Below are 21,784 nucleotides of genomic sequence, written 5' to 3' on the forward strand. Positions count from 1 at the left end.
GAGGTATGTCTATGTAAAGGTAATTATCAGGGGGTGGAGAAATCGCTATTAAACAAAGTAGAATAATGGCATGATTAATAATTCATTTCACTTGGTATTTCATTATAGTTTTGGGGAGATTTAAAATTGTATTTATAAATTGGCTTATTTTGTAAATGATGGTTGCGTATCTTCTGTATGTTCAGTTTTAGAGTAATTTTGGCTATTATAAGTTTGAACACTTCATCTGTTTCCTCCTGGGGCTTAAAAAAAATTACCCCATCCTTTGGGGATGGTAAACAGACCAATCTGTGTGAATCTCACATTTGAATATAACTTTGAGGCCCTGGACAAGATATTTAGGAATAAAAATAATTCACTTAAGTTTCCTTGACTATAAAATGGGAATTACAATAATTCTACCTTGGAGTTTATTGTAAGTATTAAATAGGACAATTTTTAAGAGCTCTTAGCATACACCCAAAGCTCAGTGTATATTATCTATGGTTTCCATAAAGAGAAACCAAATAACCTTTGCCAAAAAGAAATATAAATATATAATGTTAAATAGGCTGAAGTTGACTTCACCTTAATGTGACAATAAAAATTGTGAAAACATGTGACCTAATAAATACATTTATTTGACTTCTTATGTTGCTCTGAATTGCAACCCAGACTGATTTTGCTCCAAACTGGTAACTGTATCTATACTTATAGCTCTGACTTTACTTTCTCTGAGAGATAGAAAGGATAAGTAAAAAAATGTTCTCTTTCATTCTTTACTTACAAAAAGTTGCTTACAGAAAAATCTACCTTATTTTAAAACAGCATTAATCCTTTGTTGGGACCAAAAGAAAACATCACCATTGCCCTCTGAAGGTTGGCTGAAAATCACTGACAAGAGGCAGATTAACAGGTGAAAAGGCACAGGAATTTATTTCATTGTTTTATGTGACACATGTGCCTTTACAATGAAGACCCAAAGATAGAAAGGAAATGGTCCATTTTTATGTTTATGCTCAATAAGGAATGGACAGTCATATAGAAACATGATTGGACAAAAGGGTGTGATCTAATGTTAGTAGACTGAGTGGGGAACCCAGAAAGGCCTGTCTATTTAAAGGGCTTGGGACTCTCTGGGCAGAATTCTTTCTTTCTAGCTATAGGGCAGAACTCCCCAGAGTGGGGGTCTTATGACCCCTCACACAAGGAGGTCTGATGATTTCTTTATGGCCAGTTTTACATAGAAAGGTGTAGAGGAAGGTAGATTAACATTTTGGGGTTTATGACTAACTCGGGAGGAATGGGGTTCAGGCTTTTGCGAACCAACTTTGGAAAGAGGAATTCTAATTTCCATGGCTAGACTGAAACAGGGGGTCCAGAGGGCAGGAGGAAGTCCAGGCTGCTTCTCAAGCCTTCATTTTGGGGTATCATTTCTTGAACCCTGAATCCTAACAAAGCACAAGAGTTGCAGTGGAGCAATTCAGAGTCACGTTCACCCACACACTGAAATTGAAATTGAGATTTTCCAGAAAGTGTAACGGACAGTAAAAAGAAAGTAAAATGGACACTGGGACACTAGAGAGAAGCTGACCAATGATTTTTAAGTAAGCAAAAAAAAAAAAAAATGATAACAGGGAAGGATTAGCAAAAGGAAAAGGTAATATAAAGTAGATTCCTCAAAGAGTTCTCTTAATGCCTGGCTTCTCTATAATCCCAACCACCTCAGGGATTTATCTGGCAGGGCGTTTTCCCTGAAGGCAGGGGTGAGAGGGCGGTGGCAGAGGAAGCCCTGTGTGAGGGAGGACTATGAGAGGACGGTTTTAGCCCCACTGCTCAGGTGTCATTGCCAAACTCCGCCCACTTTCCCTTCCACTGTCCACAGAGATGCTGGTTCCTACTTATCCATTTCAGAGATACACAGGGGGCCACTACCCCTTGACATTCATTAGAAATAAAGAGATCTCTTGTTTAAAGGAATCAGAGCACTCCTGTCGTTGAGGTGCACAAATTCTCTGAATAAAATGAGCAGTCTGGGCAATGACCCCACAAAGACTCCGTACCTATAAATCCTCCCCAGGCAAGCTCTTCAGCCTTGTCCTTAGACTTTGAGAGGCTGCTGGTGTGTGCCGGCAGATGAAGATGGAAAAAAGAGGCACATTCATTATTTACGAATTAAAATGGCTTGACAAATTTTCACTGAAAATTAATACCAGAAGGTGCACACTTACATCTCCACAAACAGGTATGAGTGTGTATTAGGACACCCAGCCCACCAAGTCTCTCCTGCCAGCGACAGGCAGCGAACATTAGGCTTTTTTAAAGAGAAAGTATCACCAGATAAATCAGACAAGTTTCTTTTGAATACTTTGGGTCAATTCGTGGTGACTTGGAAGTTTTAGCAAAGCTTCTGAAAAAAAGCTGCTTGCTCTGAGATAGGTGGGTGGTTTTCCTACCTGACATCTGGGTACTTTTGTTTCGCTGGCTTATTTATTTTAGCCCCCAAATACCACACCCTGTCTTTACCTTACCTCTTTCTACCAGCGCTGTACTGGACTGGGCTCTTCTCCCTCCCTCCCTCCCTTCCTCCCCTCTCCTCCTAAAACCTCGGGAACCTGTGTCAGAGCTTTCAGTCTCTGGATGGCTCTCGCGGTGAAACCAGACAGATTAGGAGCTGGGGCACATTTGGCTGAAAGACAGCTCTTTGCGTTCTTCTTAGGCTGCTTCCCCTTCCTCTTTTCCCAAATAGATATGTAAACACATGTATTTTCCTGTTTAAATTTAGCGAATTGGTCCTCTGCCTGTGCCTTGATTTAGCTATTGGGCTGAGCCTGGCTTCTCCCTTCCCTGCTCGGATAGGAGCCACTGGGATCTGGAGCTCTAGCTTCCAAATTGAAGCTGGCCTCAGGCCAGGTGACCTTTCCTTTGTAAGTTTCTTTCCTAGGCAGGGGTTGGGGGAGGTAGAGCGGTGCGTGTGTGTTGGGGGGATCTGTTTGGTGGTGTTGGGGGGGGTAGTGAAGAAAGGAGGGGGCTGGAAGAGAGTAAAGGGCTGTTGTTAAACAGTTTCTTACCGTAAGAGGGAGTTCAGACCTAGATCTTTCCAGTTAATCACACAACAAACTTAGCTCATCGCAATAAAAAGCAGCTCAGCGCGGACTGGCTCTCTGAGGCACTGACCGCGCACGGGATCGTCTCCCCGGGCATCTCGGCCGGTGGGAGCCGCAGCACGTCCAGCAGCGCCATGTGGGTGACCCAACTCCTGCCGGTCCTGCTGCTGCAGCAAGTCCTCCTCCACCTCCTCCTCCGGCCCATCGCCATCCCCTATGCAGGTTAGTTTCATCCCTCACTAACCTTCCCGGTCCCCTTTTAACACTTACCCTCTACCTAACGTCCTTTCTTAACTCAGTGTGTGGTAAGGAGTCCTAAAACCTCTCATTCTGCTTTCTTTTGACATTCTTTTTTTTTTCTGTTTGTAAAGCATTTAAAATGATAACTAGCATTCCCTCAGCACCGCCTTCCTACCGCCCAACACCCAGCCCCTTCTCCCTTAGTTTAATAGTCGTGGATTATAGGATAACAAGGAAGTTCTGACCCTGGCTGCAACTGCGCTGCTTTGGACACATTTAAAGCTGAAGGGAGGGTCTGGTCTGAACAGGGCAGAGTGATGGCCAGTCCAGCGTGGACTCATCTTTTTCTAGAGGATAATTTTTCTTGACACTCCACTATTCCACATCACCAGTCAACATTCAGGGCCAAATTATGAGTTTATACAGGTTTTCATTTAGAGGCAGTGGATTAAACTCTGGCCATTGGCATGTTATAAAAATGAAAGGAAAAGCCACTTTCAGAAGGTCTCATTCTTTCTGGATAAGGACGCCTGCCTACCCTTTCGAAACTACAGGGCAAGGGACATAAACATCGTGCGATTTTGATCAAACTGCAGGACTACTCCAGGCAATCTCCTACTTTCTCCCTGGGATTTGCAGGTTGGGGAGGGGTTGCTTGAAAGTTTGTATCGCCTGCAAGTTTAGAGATCTCATTTGCTGCTTTGGGAAGTTTTCTCTTGTTGTCAGGACAAGAGGAAACATCTGTATTTGGTTGTATTATTGTAGTAGTGGCTGAGGTGCCAACGGGAGAAGGCAGTGAGCATTAAGGGTGGGCACAAGGGAATAAAAGAATGAAACCAATGCCCACCTGGTAGACAGGGCCTTTTTACAATGTAACAGAGAACTGCCTGTATCTTTTAGTTTAAATTGAATGCAAAAGTTATCAGCTCTCTGATCTAGTTTCTGATGTAATAAAAGGGTAAAAACTTCAAGGACTTGGTAAAGGATAAGGAAAATTAGTCAACCTGTCTAGTGTCTAGTTCTCTTTTATTTTGCAAAGTGGCCCTTTTTGGAAAATGAGTCTGCTTGGGAAAGGTCACTTTGAAACCATGTAGGCAAGATTTCTGGAGAAGGGGAAAAAATTCAAATCATGTTAAAATGGATCATAGAAGACCTGGCTGGTTTCGGAGATTTTGTGCAGAAATTGAAATCATGATTTGTATTTTGAAGGCTTTCATTTTTAGAGATTACAAGGTTGCTGTTCTGAAGTAGAATATGGTTACCTGAAATCATCTGTGCTAATGCAAGGGGAATACAGTGTGAAAAACCCAAACAGTAGATCAACCATAGACAATGTCTATTTGTTTTTGGCACGCATCATGAAGTTTTGGCAGGAGATATACATTTGTAATTATATTTCACTTTGGCTAATGTAGAAATGACTGTGTTTCCTGAGCAGGGAGAGAACGCAGCCCAAGAGTGTGCTGGCAGCAAGGAGAGTCCAGTTGGGAATTACAAATACGCTGTGAATAATTCCTGAAGTTGATAATTCTAAGGTTGTCATCAAAAGAGGGTCTGCCTTTGTTTTGGTGGCTAGTTTATTTTGATAGTCTCCAAAATTAAAAACATGGGTACATCCTCTTAGAATATAGAGGGAAAATTTGTTCTTTATCAAATGTTATGTAATATTAAGCATCGAGAGGTTTTTTCTTTTATTGTTCTTATTTCCTTTTCGTATGCTTTTTGATTTATTCTATATGTACATAGTGCATGATTTTTACATATTATAAAATAACACATTGTTAGAAAAGAAGTGGATACTATAATACACTGAATAGAATACATTATGGAGGACCTTATTACAAAGTTTCTCAAGAAATACTCAATATAGTGGAGCCAAGCCACTCTTCTAGTAATTGGTCTACATAGAATTACCCTGTATTCTCTCTCATTCATGCTGGAATTAATGTCCAATCCTCTGCTACAAAAGCAGCATTGAAAGGGGACCTAATGTCTAAGAGTCTGTAGGGAATACAAAGATGAACAGATGAGCAACTACCATGGACCAAGTTCTAAAGGAAAGCTTCCTTGCCTCTAATAAGATTGACAATTATGGACTAATCTTACACAAGGAAACTGAGGTTTAAAGACCTCAATTATCTTATCTCTTTGTTAATTAAAGGACAGAGCTTCCCACCTAAATCTTTGTGAATGAAATATATGGTTGCTTTGCCCTTTTATTTATACTGAAGTCAGTAGCAATGAAATCAACTGAAATGTACTTTAAAAAAAAATCATTTGGCTAAGTAATATGAAAAGAAACCTTCTGTTAGAAATACTGTTATACTATGGTTGAGAGTTTATTTCTAGCCTATAGGATCAAACCAAGCTTGAGGGTATATGGTACCCAAGTTGAGCGTGAAAGGATGGGCGATGGCATGGTTGGTATCTTAACCAGGGGAATACAAGTAGCCCAAGAGCAGAGAGGTTATATAGAGAGCATAATGGATGCCCCAGAAAGAACGTACCACTAGAGCTAAAGGCAGCTATTTGGGGTGAGTGTACTGAGTATGTGAGGGAAAGTATAAGTTGTGATTGGAAAAGTAAGGATGTGGTAGAATGGATAAGCTTGAATGTCATGCTGAACCATGTCATCTCTCTACTGAATACCATGGGCAGCAGCTGAAAGTATTTACATTGACAAGATACTTGACTGAAGTTGTACTTTAGTATGATTGCCTCCCTTGCTGTATGGAGGGCGCATCTAGATGGACATGGACAGTGAATAACCATGGAACCCTGAACAAGAACTGAAAAGAAAGAGAAGGAGGGCACTACCTAAGGAGGCCCTTAAAATCACATTGAACTTCACTTCATGTTGTAACTCTCCTCGGAGGAGATTATTATGCTGCTTCTCAAATACCAAGATTTGATTTAAATCCGACATGACCTCTTCTTCTTGACATCTTTTTTCTGTGGTATTGTTGTGCTGACTTCCCTAAAGAAGGGGAGATGATTATCAACTGATGAAATCTGAATCTTAGGCATTAATAATGAAAATCTGGACTTGCATGTGTGATTTTTCTTTTAGAGAGTTTAAAAATCTCTAGTCACAACCATTCCATTCCATTAATTATTTGTATACTTTCATCTTAACATCTTGCCACTTCAAACTGTTAATCACCAGTCATGTGGGTAGGTTTCTCAGAATGTATGGAACCAGATTCCTGTTTCTTTCCACACCCTGCAAATCCTTTCCTTGCTTGGTTTTCCTTTGAAGTCAATGGTTAGTCCACACAGAGAAGAAAATATATGAGGTACTGAGAGAAATGAGTGTGAGGCCCAGGGACCAGAGGGAGAAATGTGTCTTTCTTCAAGCACCTTGATACATTTGACCCTACTTTCTGTTTGTAGGTTTTCACTAGGATCCTAATGATTTCAGTTCTAAAAGAGGGACTTCAGGTTCATCAGGAAATATAGCTTCCAAAATGTTTTCTCATACTGAGAGAAAAGTAAAAAGGAGTTGTAATTTAAAGTACAGAAAAGCATGACAAATTTGCAGTGATCTCTCACCCTTTGATTTCGTTTCAATATTTTGTTTATAAACTACAACTAACAGTCACGCACAAAAAAATAGTAGGGAAAAATCTGATCCAAAGATATTTTTGAGTTTCTTCCCAAATTAAGCTTGGCTTTTAACTGTTTTCAGTAAAACAAGCATCAGTTGTTAATACATATGGAAAAGAAAGTTAAAACTATTTTAGGCAAAGGAATTTTATTTTCAGATTCTGTTTTGAACGACTTCTGTTTTGAATCTTGCTTTTATTTAATAAGGAATTAATTTTATAGATGCATGGATTACACGAAGAGCAACTAGCTCCAACTTCATATTTTTTAAGTGATTAGTTACTGACCTAGTATAAATGACCGAATTACAAAGGAAAACTTCTATGTTCTGAGAAGCAAATTAAAAGAAGGGAATTCTGGTGTCTGGTTCTGATTGTTCTTGATTAGCTTTGTAGCCCCAGATAAGCTTTTCACTTCTATTTATTATCTAGTAAAGGGAAATCACAGATTTATTTGTTTTTGAAAATGCTTTTTGATCTTCAGATGAAAGGTAGTGATGGAAAATTTATCAGCAAGCAAGGGTAAACTATTTTTATGAGGTACAACCACACATTAACACATTTCAATAGGACAACTGAGGATCTGTAGAATTAAACTCAACTAACAATTCCACAGAGACCACTTTTCCCCAGAATACTCTTCAAAGCTTGCTTTCATATTGAATGGTATTGAGAAAAGAAACCAGAACAATTATCAAATACTATTTTATTAAACAAATTTAATGTTGCTCTTAGGCTTTTTGATTTTACTTTTTGCTTTTCTCTCATCATTAGACATGTCTAATAAATATACTATACAACAGATCAATTTTAATTCTACATTTTTAATTAATAAATTCATTTGAGAAATATGTGTATATATATGTATATATATTATATATATAATTCATCCATTTTTGGTAGATAGTTTAATATATTTCTTATGTAAATTAACTACCATTTATTTCTAAGAAATATTCAAGTTTATATAGGAAATCGGGTAATTATTATGCTTTGAAATATTTCACAGTACCTAAGAAATAGCATAGTAAGGTCAAAGGATAGGGAAACTCTTAATGGAAAAACTCATCTCACGCTAATACAGTTCTATGATAAAGACCAAATTTGAAAAGGACTATGCCTTCTCGGCTTGAGAGAATAGAAGTTTCTTCTCTTATGCCAGAAAGTAAAGGATAACATTTTAAAAACAAAACTACACCTTTGCATATTTATAACATTTTCAGACAAATTGATTTTCAAATATTTACTCACTGATTATAGTTTTAAAAAACTTTTAAAGTTTAAAGTAACATAATTTTTATTTTGTCAATTAATTCAGATATTAACATTTCAGGTGATTAAACAAAGTCATTTCGCAAGTCAATAAGAACACAAGAATTGTCATCTGTCTGCCAACATTACATAAGGCATTTGGTCCACACTCAATAAATAATATATTAATAGATTATTTGGTTGGTTTAATTTCCATGTTAAAATGTCTTTCAAACCTCTGTTGTACCATAGCTATTCTATTTTATAGGGGAAAGAACAGTTAAAAATGAAAGCATCATTACAGAAATTAGTACCAGTCTTTTGGAGATTACGTTTGGGAGTTTATAGAGAACTAGAAATTTAGAGAACCTCCGGTTTTGTCTTATTGATTGTGAACTTCAGGTTAAGAGAGACATTAATGAGTAGCACCTACATGTTTAATAAACCAATTGGAGGCAGTGGTTGGACCGCACCAAAATGCGGTCTCATTTCTTGGTGTCTTCCTCTGCTAGCTATACAGTCAGACCTTCACAGTTGACAACTGCCCTACACTGACTACCTCATTGAGTTGACCTGGTTTTTATTACAGAAAGTAAAGTACATGTTTATATCAGTACAATAGGCCTTGTTCCTTATGTTGACCACCACATGTTGACAGTTTTTTACAGCCCTTTGGGTGGTCAGCTTACAAAGGTGCTACTGTATTTCTAAATATTTTTGCATAAATATTTTGACCCTCCCTCCTTGACACACTTCACCATATACAAAGATATCTTTGACATCAAAGATATCTTGATATCTCTAAGCCAAATCTTCAGAAAAATGTTGATAAGCCATATTTCTCCACATGATCTTCACAATTCATAGAGATGATATGGTAAGTGGTTTGCAGTGGTGGTTTTGAAGCCAGACAGCTGGGTTTCCAATGGGAGATCTTCTAAATCAGTGGTCTCAACCTTCCTAATGCTGTGGCCCTTTAATATAGTTCCTGTGGTCACGACCCACAGGTTGAGAACTGCTGCTCTAAATGGTCAATAATTTTTTCCCCTATGTCTTTGTTTCCTAGACTTAAAAAAGTAGATGTATTATTACTTCCTTGGTTGTAATAATGTTAAAAAAAAAATGATAGGCAGAGATGCGCGAGCACATCCATCTTAATGTGCTATCTACCAGGCTTTGATCTGCTTTGCAAAGATGGTGATGATCATCTTTAGGTCAGGGCTACTTTGGGCAGATTGAGAATAAAGAAATGAGTTCTTCATACTAGACTTATCCAACAGAAGAAGTCTTCTAGGATGTTTTAGTTCTGTTTTTCAGGTTTCTTAGTAGGAGGCTTCAAGCTATTTAGGGATCTTGCACTTTCATGAAGAAAAATGATATTCCCACATTAAAGGATGAAGTTGTTCATATATTTGATCTACAGCATTTGGCTTGATCTCAAAACAAACATTTCAGTGATATCAAGAAATAGTGCCCCAAAGCACAGAAAACATTTGTGCAGTAAATGAGAAGAGAAGGGCTAAAATACGAATTCTGTAAAAAACTTTAAGGATCAAGTGAGGAGAATGTGTCTCCCACACAGTTTTCGGCGTGAGGTTTCTCACCTGTCTTTGACTGGGCTTATCTAATTAATATTATAACTTACATAAGGACCGAGTGTAGAAGGAAATGAAAAATTTAATTATGAAACATGACATGATAAGCTTCTGGCACTGATACTAGCTTTCATGCTGTTGGAGATATCATGTTATTTATTTCTTCAGGGTGAACTCTGTCCTAATTTTTAAAAGCTTCTTCCTTTGAAAGAATATAAATGAGTGACTCTACATGACAAGTTATTTGTTTTTCTCTGATTATAATGTTCTTCTCTTGCTCTAAGCTGTTCCCCACCTCACTTTACCCCCACCTTTGGAGGTCTACCATGCTGCCAGATAAAATCATTTTCCATAGGTGATCCTTAAGGATATTTTTTTCTATATGAAAGCCTTAAAAGCATTTCTCCCATGCTTACTTTTTTTCTAAATTTTTGTATTTATTAGAGGGACAGAAGAAAAGAAGAAATACACTTCATGAATTCAAAAAGTCAGCAAAGACTACTCTAATCAAAGAAGACCCATTTTTGAAGATAAAAACCAAAAAAATGAACACTGCAGACCAGTGTGCTAATAGATGTATTAGGAATAAAGGACTTCCATTCACTTGCAAGTAAGTTACTTCATTTTGTTCTTAGGATAATTTTCCAAATATGTCATGTACACATTATAATCATGGGTTTTTTGTGATTTGGCCATAAAATTCTGAGTTTCACTCTACTTACAACTCATCAAAACAGAAGACTTAGCATGAATAAGGGAGAGAATCTAGAAGAGTGTATTTTCACTTGTGAAATATGTAGTGGCGTTAGGTATGGAATTCGTTTTCTCATATTATGAACAATTGAATGTGGGTAACTAAAAATTAAATTAGATTGACTCTGATCTCTGTAACATTTTAAAATATTCTAGTCAGAGCAAATTGTTTTTATTGTTAAATCATAGTTGTGTACATTTGTGCAATCAAGGGGTACGATGTGCTGGTTTCATAAACAATCTGAAATATTCTCATCAAACTGTTCAACGTAGCCTTCATGGGCAAATTTTTTCTTTTAAGAGGAACTTTCAGAAATTGAGCAATAGCCAAAATTTACTGCAGCTTATACCATCATCTTTAGAGATTTAAATAAAAGGTGTTGAAAGAATTAGATTAAAAAAAACAACAACAACAGAAGAACTGGTGGCAGCAGCAAAGAGTGTTAAAAAGAAGATGAAGGATAGTGATGATGAAGGTGCAGGTGAAAACTAATTGAGCAATCTGAAGAGGAAGGAGGAGACTTGGTCAGTGATCGCAGGTGATAAAACTGTTAGTTTTGGGTTACGAAAATGACAGTCACATCTGAGTAGTCTCCCAAACTGCGAGAAAAAAGTAACATTGTGTAGTTCTTTTTTAAAAAAGTATTCTTTCCCCTCACTTATTTCCTACTCTTTCACTTCTGATTTTTTTTAAATAAGATTGTCCATAAAATTCTATAAATTTATACTTTTTAACTGCATTTGGATAGTGAAACACCATGTGAATGCAGGGCTTATTAATGTCATGGCCAGAGGTCCTCATTTCATCTTGCCTTTTTCAGAAAAGTCCGTGTTATGGGTCTCAGAGGAAAGAACATTTCAGAGAAGGTCTTCGCCAGACAGGAGGGGGAGAGACTACTTCCTTTCTATTTTTATAGCCAAGCCGCCTTTTTTCAGGGAGCTATTTCCTAGGAATGGAGTAGGAATTGACTTTGCAGCTATATTGCTATGATAATTCTGTTTTGTTCCCTGACTTCCTTATGAAAGCCACGAGATTAAAAAAAACTACTCTTAATCAGTATCTCAGGTTTGAAGACTTACGAAGCTGTTCTTCTGGCAATTAAGGAGGGTGGAGTTGTATCTTCCCTCTCCGGGTTGGGAGGACAGGGAAAGGGAAGGAGAGGATAACATTTCGTTGTTGAAAAATACACTCTTCTGGATCCACAAGTATGAAGAGTATTGCTAACGCTCAATTTGCACGTTAGTCAGCCTTATGCCTTGAAAAGAATAGCCTTCCTTTTCTTTTATGTCATAGAAACTAAAATGATTTTCCTAAATTGGAATAGATCTGTAACCTAATTAATAAATATTCATACATAGCATGTGTATGAAGTTTCATTCTTCCTTACTGTGTTCTGGTTGAGTTAGATTGAGTCTCAAATGTGTGGAAACCTATACAGAAAACCCCATGCAATATTACCTACGTACAGCCAATGTTCTTCTCCCAGGAAATGAGGAAATCCTCTCTCTGTCTGTGTATACATATACATATGTGTGCATATGTATTTAAGGTCATTACATTATACAGAATTATGCAGAACTGAATGGATATCCTATGATACCTTGATATTAAGTTCTTAATGAATTCAGAGATCTTGTTTGTGGACTAGTTGCATGGACCAGAATCATTGAAAAACAATGTAAAATACACTAAACCACTTAGAAAATACAAACAAAGTTATGGAAAGCATCTGTGAATTGAGTGGGTGGAACACTGTCGAATACTGTTTCTTCTTGAGGAGGTCTGGACAATTTTGATTTCATGGGGATTCAGGATTTTCTTTGCTGTGTAAGAAGGATGAATAGAATATCTGATTCTAAGCTCTTCAGAAGATTGCTAACGTATTAATTGTCTTGGAAGAAAATGGTAGGCTTCCCTCTTCTAGCCATGACTAAGTAACCGATGCTAGAATTCCTTCCGGGAAACAGATAAATTAAATTATTGAAAAGAATATGACAATTAAAATAATGCTAAGGTAAAGACTTTTAAAGTCAAATTCACAAGAAGATGCAACCATGAAATGTGATGGCTTCTACCCACTCCATAAGAAATGCAAAATAATGCAAAGAAATACTTTTCTTACAGAAAATGTCATTGTATTGGAATCAGAAAAAAAGAGTGAATGAGATTAGCAAACTAGAAACCCTGTTACCCACTTCGCAGAAGAAATTACTTAAAAATTTTATCACCTTATTTGATGTTTATTGTTTTCTTTAAAATAGAATTTTTAAATGAACAACAATGAACCAGTATAAAACCTAGCTATCGGAATTGGTAGTAATACAGGTAATACACTTTAGTAATTTTCCTTGCAATGTTATTCAGAGGATATTATCTAATGTTCAGAATATTTTTAAAGTTAAAAATGCTCATGCAAACAAATTTATTTAGGAAATACTGGCTTAAGTAAAAAGTTATCCTCAGCAAGATTTTCATAGCCTTTAATAAGCTTCACTGTGTTATACCTTACCAAAAGGTGTATCGAAAAAAATCAAATATTTGATCTCAGATCCCTCCCCTAGGGGAATTTCTTGGGTGGAGATTTTTCTAATGCACCTTAGAAAATGTCATGAACATACTTAATATAATTATAAACTTTGGAAATGACTCTTTATATCTCAAATGTAATTATTAAATCCAATGTACTCAATTCTAATAGGATTGTAGTAGATGATGTAATACAAAGCGTGGAGTAGGGAAGGAGGATGGGGGTGGTCACAGTTGTATAGCACACCTCTTGGAGGCGGGACACAATTACAAGAGGGACTTTACCTAACAACTGCAATCAGTGGAACCTAATTCATTGTACCCTCAAAGAATCCCAAATAATAATAATTTTTTAAAAGGCTAAAATGAAAGACAAAGTTTTTAGAAATAATCCAAATAGTTGTGTTATATATTAATTTTGCTTGTTGAAGCCCTTATTTTTATACAAGTCATTTAGCATAATGTGAAAACATTCCAGATAATATTGAATCTAATATTTAAATCTATACTTACAAAAGCTTAATTTTATTTTCTTATTTAGCTATCAAAGTATTAGCGTTAAATATTATTCCTATTTTTATTTTATCTGTGTGTATATATGTATATATGTATATATATATGTAATTACGCCCTTGTTTTATGTTGCCCTTCTTGGTGAACCACGTGCCTATTCTTTAAAAATTGTATTTAAAACAAAACAACAGATAAGGTGATAAATGCGAAGTGGGTAACAGGATTTCCAGTTTGCTAATCATTCATTCTTTTCTCTTGTTCCAATACAATGACATTTTCTGTAAGAAAAGTATTTCTTTACATTATTTTGCATCTCCATATAGAGTGGATAGAAGCCATCAAATCTCATGAGTTGTATGTAAAGATTAGTATTCCTTCTTTTCATTCAGATTTTTTTTCCAGGGCCTTTGTTTTTGAGAAAACGAGAAAACGATGCCTCTGGTTCCCATTCAATAGCATGTCCAGTGGAGTGAAAAAAGAATTTGGCCATGAATTTGACCTCTATGAAAACAAAGGTAACTAACTCTCCCTAAATAGTGGATAATAAAATAAAGTACAATAAAATATATGTTTAATAATTTCCTGCCATAGTGCTCTTTCCCTCGTTTTTTTCTATTATATGCTGGATCTGTTAAGCAGTCAGTTCACCCACCAAGACAGTTGAAACTAGCACCTTGACGATGTTTAGTCTGTTACTCTGCAGAGAGCATTTCCCTGACTTTCCAGACTTTCTATAATCTAGATTCTTTCCCCCCTCTTTGTCCCCCCTGTACGTGGATCTCTAAGAACTGAAACTCTCCACACTCATTTTGAAAAGTGGTATCTTGGGCGGCGCCTGTGGCTCAGCGGGTAGGGCGCCGGTCCCATATGCCGGAGGTGGCGGGTTCAAACCCAGCCCCAGCCAAATTATAAAAAAAAAAAAAAAAAAAGAAAAGTGGTATCTTAAGTCATTAGTTTAAAACACTAATTAAAGTGTTAAGTGCTGTAAATCAAAATGTAGATTCTATGAAAATGGGTTGGAACTATATTTAATCATATACTTGAAAACATCTTTAAAAGAGGAATTGACACAATATTATTTGTTAATTTGTCTATTCTAGTGATCTGATACTGTGTTAACAGGATATTTATGTACTTTATTCAAAAGCAGAATTATATAAATGAAATAACTAAAGAATGTTAAATAAACATTATTTTTATAAACCAAATATCTAATACAAAATAATAATTATGAATTGTACTTATGAAAATAACATTTATTATAATCTTTTTTAAAAAATCATACTGTGTCCTATGAAAGTTAAATACAGTGTTCAGTACTATACACAGGTTTTTTTCATGTTAGTAGGGTAAATGTTTAAATAAAAATAAATTTATGCTAGAAAATAAGATAATCTCTACATACCTCAACAATTTTACATCTAAATGTTCTACATCCTAATCATAATTCATGATCTAGTGTAAGACCATTCTTACTTTTTTTTTGAGACCATTCTTATTTTAATTTCATACTTTACTAACAACTGCATGTGCTATTATTTGATAGGAATACATATTTCTTACAATTTGGTGGTCTTATAACTTAGCAGCTGAAATGTTAGCAAAAATATGGAAAGTAACCATCAACTGCTACTATTTTATTCAAGCACATGTATATACAAAACCCATACAATTTTATAAAAATTAGTTAATTGCATTATCTTAAGTAACTTTATGAATTCCACATAGGTTTTTAAAAACTCACTTACTTTTTCTTTCTTTCTTTTTGAAGACAGAGTTGTGCTCTGTCACCCACACTGGAATGCAGTGGCATCATCATAACTTACTAAAACCTCCAAGGCCTGGGCTTGTGTGATGCTTCCACCTCAGCCTTCTAAGTAGCTGGCAGTGTGGATGTGCACCACCACACTGAGCTAATTTTTCTATTTCTTTTTTTTTGTAGAGACAGTGTCTGGCTATGTTGCTCAGGGTGCACTAGAACTCCTGACCTCAACCAATCCTCCTTCCTTGGCCTCCCCAAGTGCTAGGATTATACACATGAGCCACTGTGCCCAGCCACTTAATTTTTGCCTTTAATATTTCCTAATGTGTTCTATATACTTGAGCAAAACACAACTGTCTGGCCAGTTGAGTACACGGACTAATCTACATCAAGTAGGTCAATGGAGAGACTAATGTCTATCATTCTCCAGGTATATGCTCACAGAATTAAAACTCCTTAAGAGTCTGTTTATTTGTTTTGGATTATTCTGAAATGTGTTATTTTGAAAATACTAATAAAAACTGTAGGCAAGAAATTTCAATGTTATTTGAAATAGTTTACAAGAGTTAATTACTTACAGGTTTGAGTGGAATTTTATTTTAGTTTTTCTCTTTAATAAATGCAACATATGTTTTGCATCATTCCAGCATTTTTCTCTGCTTTCTTCAATAGACTATATTAGAAACTGCATCATTGGTCGAGGAGGCAGCTACAAGGGAACCGTGTCTATCACTAAGAGCGGTATTAAATGCCAACCCTGGAATTCCATGATCCCACACGAACACAGGTAAGAACAGCATGAAGAAAAGAGGATGGAGCCTCTTTTCATGCGTCAGCAGCCTCACATTAGTCCTTTGGAATATTTCTATGGTTCCGTGATAACTTAGCCAACTTTGCTGAATGGCATCAGGCCCAGCCTCATGTCAATTCATGACTGATACTTAGCAAAAGACTAATAGATTTATCAGTAAGATACGGCCTGTCATTCTCGATGCCTCAACTTGTAGACCTTGATGTTTGTGAAGAAATAATGTGAACTTTGTTTTAAAAATGAGATTTCTTCTTCCTTTTCCCCCTGTCTTTGAGGAAGTATAGCAGTATGTAGTCAGAGAGGGGGATCATGAAAAATCAGAGGCAAACTAGATTTGTACGTTACTGAGGGCTGGGTGTTCCCTCACCTTGGTGAGTCACAGCCTTGCCTGCACATTAAAATATCTGCCGCAAGTCTTTAAAGGAGCCCACCATCCACCTGGCAACACAGACCAATGAAATCAGAATGTCTTGGGGGAAGAAAGTAATAGTATTATTTTAAGGTCCCTATATGATTCTAAAATGCAGCCGACATTGAGAGCCACTTACTGCTAAAAGCTCATGCCTCAGACTAGTCAGCTTTCTCATTTCACCTACTGCCTGAAGACCAGAGAGGACTTCTCCTTCCTTGGAAACTACATGTCTACATTGAATAGGGCAACTGTATTCTTGATAACAGATGGACACTATTTAAAGATGAGTTAACATAGTACCCATAAGCTCATGAGACTGAGAGTGTTAGTCATCATGTAGGAAAAACATAGATATCTAATACCTACTGGAGAAGTAAATACAGCCTTGGTTTTCAAGACTTATTTAACAAATAATTTCAACAGGACCTAAAGGAGTTTAGCATAGCTCTCCCCTGGTTAGTAAACGTACTGGAAGATTTAGTTTACCATGTCCCAAGTACCTTGCTGAGAAATTTACCTGGCTTGTCTCATTTCCTCCCCACAAGAGGCACACAGTAGGTAGTATTATTAGTGCTATTTTATACACAGGCAGAAAGTAAAGCACGAAGAACTCTAGTAAGTTTTCAGGATCATCCACAACTAGTCAATGGCATGACCAGAATATAAGAGCAGTCACTGTCCCTTTATAACCTGGGCTTTTATGAACTCGAGGATGTGGAACACTTAGCCTGTTAGGAAGATGCATGTCGTGTGACTTATTTTTCCAATACTCCTGATGACTTTGCCTTGATGAATCTACTTTTCACTTCATTCTATTGTGGCGTAAGATTTTGCAAGATTATATTAGTAAACAGACATGAGTTAATTTGCCAAAATATAAAGAAAAAGAGTTCCGTTTTACTGTGATCAAACTGGTGATTGTGGCTTAATTAACATCAGCTAGTAAGTGTGCAAGCTGATGAGCTCTACAGTAATTCAATAGGAGAAAACAATTTTCACAAATTAGTTGCTTACAATTATGTAAGAACAACTCTAAACACAGTATTATCTTTATATTATAAAAACAAATAAGTGATATGATTGGTTTGTCCTCTCTTAATTAAGAGTTTCCCTGGTGTTACTCCCCACAATAGTGAAGAAAACATTTTATTTAAATAGAAGAATCTAAGTTTTTCATGAACAAAGAATACCATTTGAAATCAATCCTACCCTAGTCCAGGAGAGTGTGTTGAACTGACCTAGGAAAGGTCTTATTACAACCCAAATTCTCTGTGATTGTGACAGAAGGAGTTAAATGAGAAATAGATCTCCCTGGGAACTGGCTTCCCAGTCTGATCGGCTGTTTTACCAGCAAACACTTCCTGGTGATATAGATGTTTCTGGCTGAGAGCATCTTGTATATTCACCAAATCTTTTTTTGTATTTCATGGAAAAACACTTCATTTTCCTCAGTTAGTAGCTTACTATATGTATGATAGCTTACCACTTTTAAGTGTTGACTGAAGATTAATTTTATGGGAAATGGAAAAAGAAATGTGTTTCTGTCAAGAGGAATGATTTATTGTTGATGCCCTAAATTGAAATATTTTACAAGTGGCTTAATGGGAAGATGATGATGGATGATGAAATTAGTACAGAAGCTTAACCAGAAAATCAGGTGACCCGAGATCTACATCTGTACCCTTCATTGGCCACCGAGCATTTATTAATGAATCAGATGATGGAATAGATCAAGTTTTCTACAAACACAGTGAATATTAGAAGAAAAGAAAGGGAGACTAGCACCCAGAAGACCTATTTTATATTTCAAAGTATCTTTGGATATAATCCAATTTAAAATTTTTCTTATCTTTCTGTTACCTGGCTAACAGCAAGGACAGAAGACCAAAGTAGTACCTTTGAGACTAAAGGCTTATTACAGAGCCAGCTGACTGGGGCAGGCCTTGACAGTAAGAGGTCCTCAGACACATTTGTTCAATGAATGAATATGAGTGAAAGAGCAGAGTGAAGCTCCATCTATTGGCTATGTATGGATGCTAAAGCAAAGCAGGCTAAACACCTGGGGACACAAAAGGAAACCACTTAACTTAGGTCAAAGGTAAGGGACACCAAGAACTGAAAAAAAAAAAAAAAAAAAAGTAAGATGACCTAGACGGCTCTTTAACCTCCACGTCCTAGAGGGGAATTTGATATGACTTGATTCAGAATTGTGGAAAGAAGCTGACCTTTTCTCTTCATTTTGATTTTATTAACGCCACTGGGAAAGTTTATTCATCTCTTACCCATATCTAGTTTTCATTTCTATTATATCTTGCTCCCATTTTACCTGCATTTTTCCTACTAAATTGTTGACTGCTTATTCACTGCTTCTTCACAGCCTCTTTTTGTCTTTACAAATCCATTGGAAAGGTATACGTGTATAGATGTGTGTGTCTGCATGTGTGTATTTCTCAGTATGTGAATGTATATGGGGCAAAAATTCTCTCTGAAACTGTAGAAATTGGATGTTTGTGTGTTGAACATGGGCTAAAACTGCTAGATTTCTTGACAAATCTTAATACATAAAATGACACAAAAAAGGGAATGTATAATAATCGAGTCCACTTCAATCATCTTCTAAGTAAAGAAATTGAGCCCCAGAGAGTAAATCAATTGTCTAATGGCTCATGTCCTATACTAGTGGGTTGATATGGGGTAGCAGTGCAGGTTGTATGATTAAATATTTGACTGCTCTTTTACACCAACCTTTTTCATAAAATAGTAACAATCGAATTTTCTTAAACAAATTTGCTTAGTGCATTACTTTGTAAAAGTATAGAAAATAAAACTCACTTTTGATTCTGTCAGAAAAATGAATATTTTTATACAAATTTAGTATAAAAATTGGAGAAGTGACAAAATTAAACAAAATAAACTTCAAACAATAGTCCAAACAAAAGACACATTAACCCATTCTCAAACGGTGTGGCTAAAACTAAGACAAAAGAAAATGGACCTTTTTTAAAAAATGATTACTATTAGGAATTGTGACATTATGATGAGCTTTAATTGCATTATGGTTTGCCTCAGTCCTGTGGTCTACTGTCTTATTTTTATTTCCCAATATTTAAAATGCTACTGAAGTAAGGATCTACTCTTTATCTCAAGATACTTTGGAATTGTGTAATGTTTAATTGGTTCCTTAAAAATGTTTAGTTAGTAGTAAGTCTCTTGGAACTCACTATTTCTATTTGACAATAGTCTGTATTTTCTGAGGACTTAACTCTGGTGTATATTCATGACAAATTGAAAGAATTACATTACAAAATGTTGCTGGGTAACTGGGGCATGTCTGTATTTAGTTTTGTGTCCCAATATAAAGAAAAATAATGGTTTTCTTAATTAGAAATTCCACTGGGTAGGGAACACATGTCAACAGTATTTACCGAGAGACTAAAATCCTTGGGAGTTACTCTAATTTAGGTTCAGTCTAGAACTCAGAGATTAGCAAAAGAAGAAATAAAACTTTTTAACAAAACCCAAAATGAATATTGAAATGTAACTTAATTAAATAATGTTTGCCAGTGTTAACTACAGATATACAGGGTAGCCGTAAAGTTCGTGTGCAGTATTTTAAAGTTGCACCCACACTTTATGACCACCCCGTATATATTCTTTATTATCATCTTTTGTGTGTAGTCTAGCAGAAAAATGTAGCATTCTTAACCCACACAAAAGAATAAAAAAGGTCTGCCCTTTTCTAAGATGATCAAATACTTCATGCTAGTAAGAAAACTATGACCAAGGCATTAGAAATTTTAAATGAAGGTAATGTATTGCAATTACTGCACCGAAAGGGCATTATAACTAAAAATGGGGAGCACCAAGCCCCAGTCAAAATTATTACAATGTTTGAAGAGCGTAAGCAGTTCTGGTCTTTATTAGGACAGAGCAGAGACCACACAGCGGAAAGTGCTTAATAACAGGTAGCGTTTGTTAAGTGTTGATCACTCTATCATTTCTTTGAACTTCTCACAAGTATAGAAGATAGTATCGGTTCTGGCTGTACTCAGTGTACAGGTAAGTGAACACCATGAAAGAGGCTAAGTTACCATGCTGTGGGCTCAAGTAAGAGAAAGGGCTGAAATTCGAGTCCAGCTTAATTTGATTCTATACCCTTTGTTCATGTTCCTTCGTCAATTTGTTTCTCAATTGTGCAGGAAAAAAGGGGGCTTTTCTTCATAAGAAAATCAATAAACAAGTAACGATCTTAGATACGCAATGTAATAAATAGTAAGTTTCACGGTCAATTGCAGTGTTTTTCTCAGTTCCCTTCTAAGTGGACTTGCTCAATCACTTGTTATCCTTGAAAGGAGCTTTGAAATTATATTACAAACATCAATTACATTCTAGAAGGTTTTTCTCTTAGCAAATCTGGAGGCTAATCCTTCTAAGTCTAGGTTGAATATGGAAATTTAGTTAATGTTAAGAAAGTTCAAGTATCTGCAGCAAGAATGGAAAGAACCGAATTTAAGTTAACATATAGGAAGGCATATGAGGTACAATAAAGGGTTTCTCTACTTTCAAGAAAAGCATATCCACAAGTTAGTAAAATTACTAGGCCTGAAATAAAGTTGCATGCTCTTATACTGTGATGATTATCATTTTAAAACTAGCTTTTTGCCTTCGAGCTATCGGGGTAAAGACCTACAGGAAAACTATTGTCGAAATCCTCGAGGGGAAGAAGGGGGACCGTGGTGTTTCACAAGCAACCCAGAGGTACGCTACGAAGTCTGTGACATTCCTCAGTGTTCAGAAGGTAAATGAACCTGAATGCCGTGTGGGGCAATCTCTCCCCCCCCCCATAGAACTGTAACTCACATGGAAAGTTCATAGAATCCATCACAATAAATCTGTTGTCCATTCAAATGCAACTCTAGATAATTATTTGAACATTTTTACACAGTGTTTTTCAAATTGTCTGATTATTGCCAGACTAATGCACTATAATGGAGTGAGTTATCCGTTTGAATTCCAGCACAGCCTGAGACATCCCTCTGGGGAGAGTAAAAGAGTAGGTTTACACACCTACTGTCTTGAGCCTTGAGTGAAGTGAACCTTAGCTCTTATTTGTAATGCTAATTCTGTTCATCCAGCACCTGCTTCCACAGAAATTTTGCCAAAACTATTCTGAAGTGGTGTGACAAGGGTGTGTGGACCCAGAAGGGAAGGAGAGGGGAATACTGGTGC

At 36.4% G+C, this 21,784-nt stretch overlaps 1 protein-coding gene across 2 annotated transcripts in view; it reads left to right on the forward strand.

The window, feature by feature from the left end:
• Nucleotides 1-2,688: 2,688 nt before the first annotated feature.
• Nucleotides 2,689-21,784, forward strand: part of HGF (hepatocyte growth factor) — a 75,099-nt gene continuing 56,003 nt past the window's right edge. Inside the window, exons 1-6 of one of the 2 annotated variants that reach the window (XM_053553422.1) lie at nucleotides 2,689-2,906; nucleotides 3,125-3,308; nucleotides 10,222-10,387; nucleotides 13,973-14,085; nucleotides 16,005-16,119; nucleotides 21,211-21,353. In XM_053553422.1, coding sequence (XP_053409397.1) covers nucleotides 3,221-3,308; nucleotides 10,222-10,387; nucleotides 13,973-14,085; nucleotides 16,005-16,119; nucleotides 21,211-21,353 — 625 coding nt within the window. In that variant the 5' untranslated portion in view covers nucleotides 2,689-2,906; nucleotides 3,125-3,220. Of the gene's footprint in view, nucleotides 2,907-3,012; nucleotides 3,309-10,221; nucleotides 10,388-13,972; nucleotides 14,086-16,004; nucleotides 16,120-21,210; nucleotides 21,354-21,784 lie in introns of those variants that run through there. The other variant, XM_053553421.1, reaches the window with a different exon arrangement.

This window comes from Nycticebus coucang, chromosome 11 (genome assembly GCF_027406575.1).
Source record: "Nycticebus coucang isolate mNycCou1 chromosome 11, mNycCou1.pri, whole genome shotgun sequence".
Classification (NCBI taxonomy): Eukaryota; Metazoa; Chordata; class Mammalia; order Primates; family Lorisidae; genus Nycticebus; species Nycticebus coucang.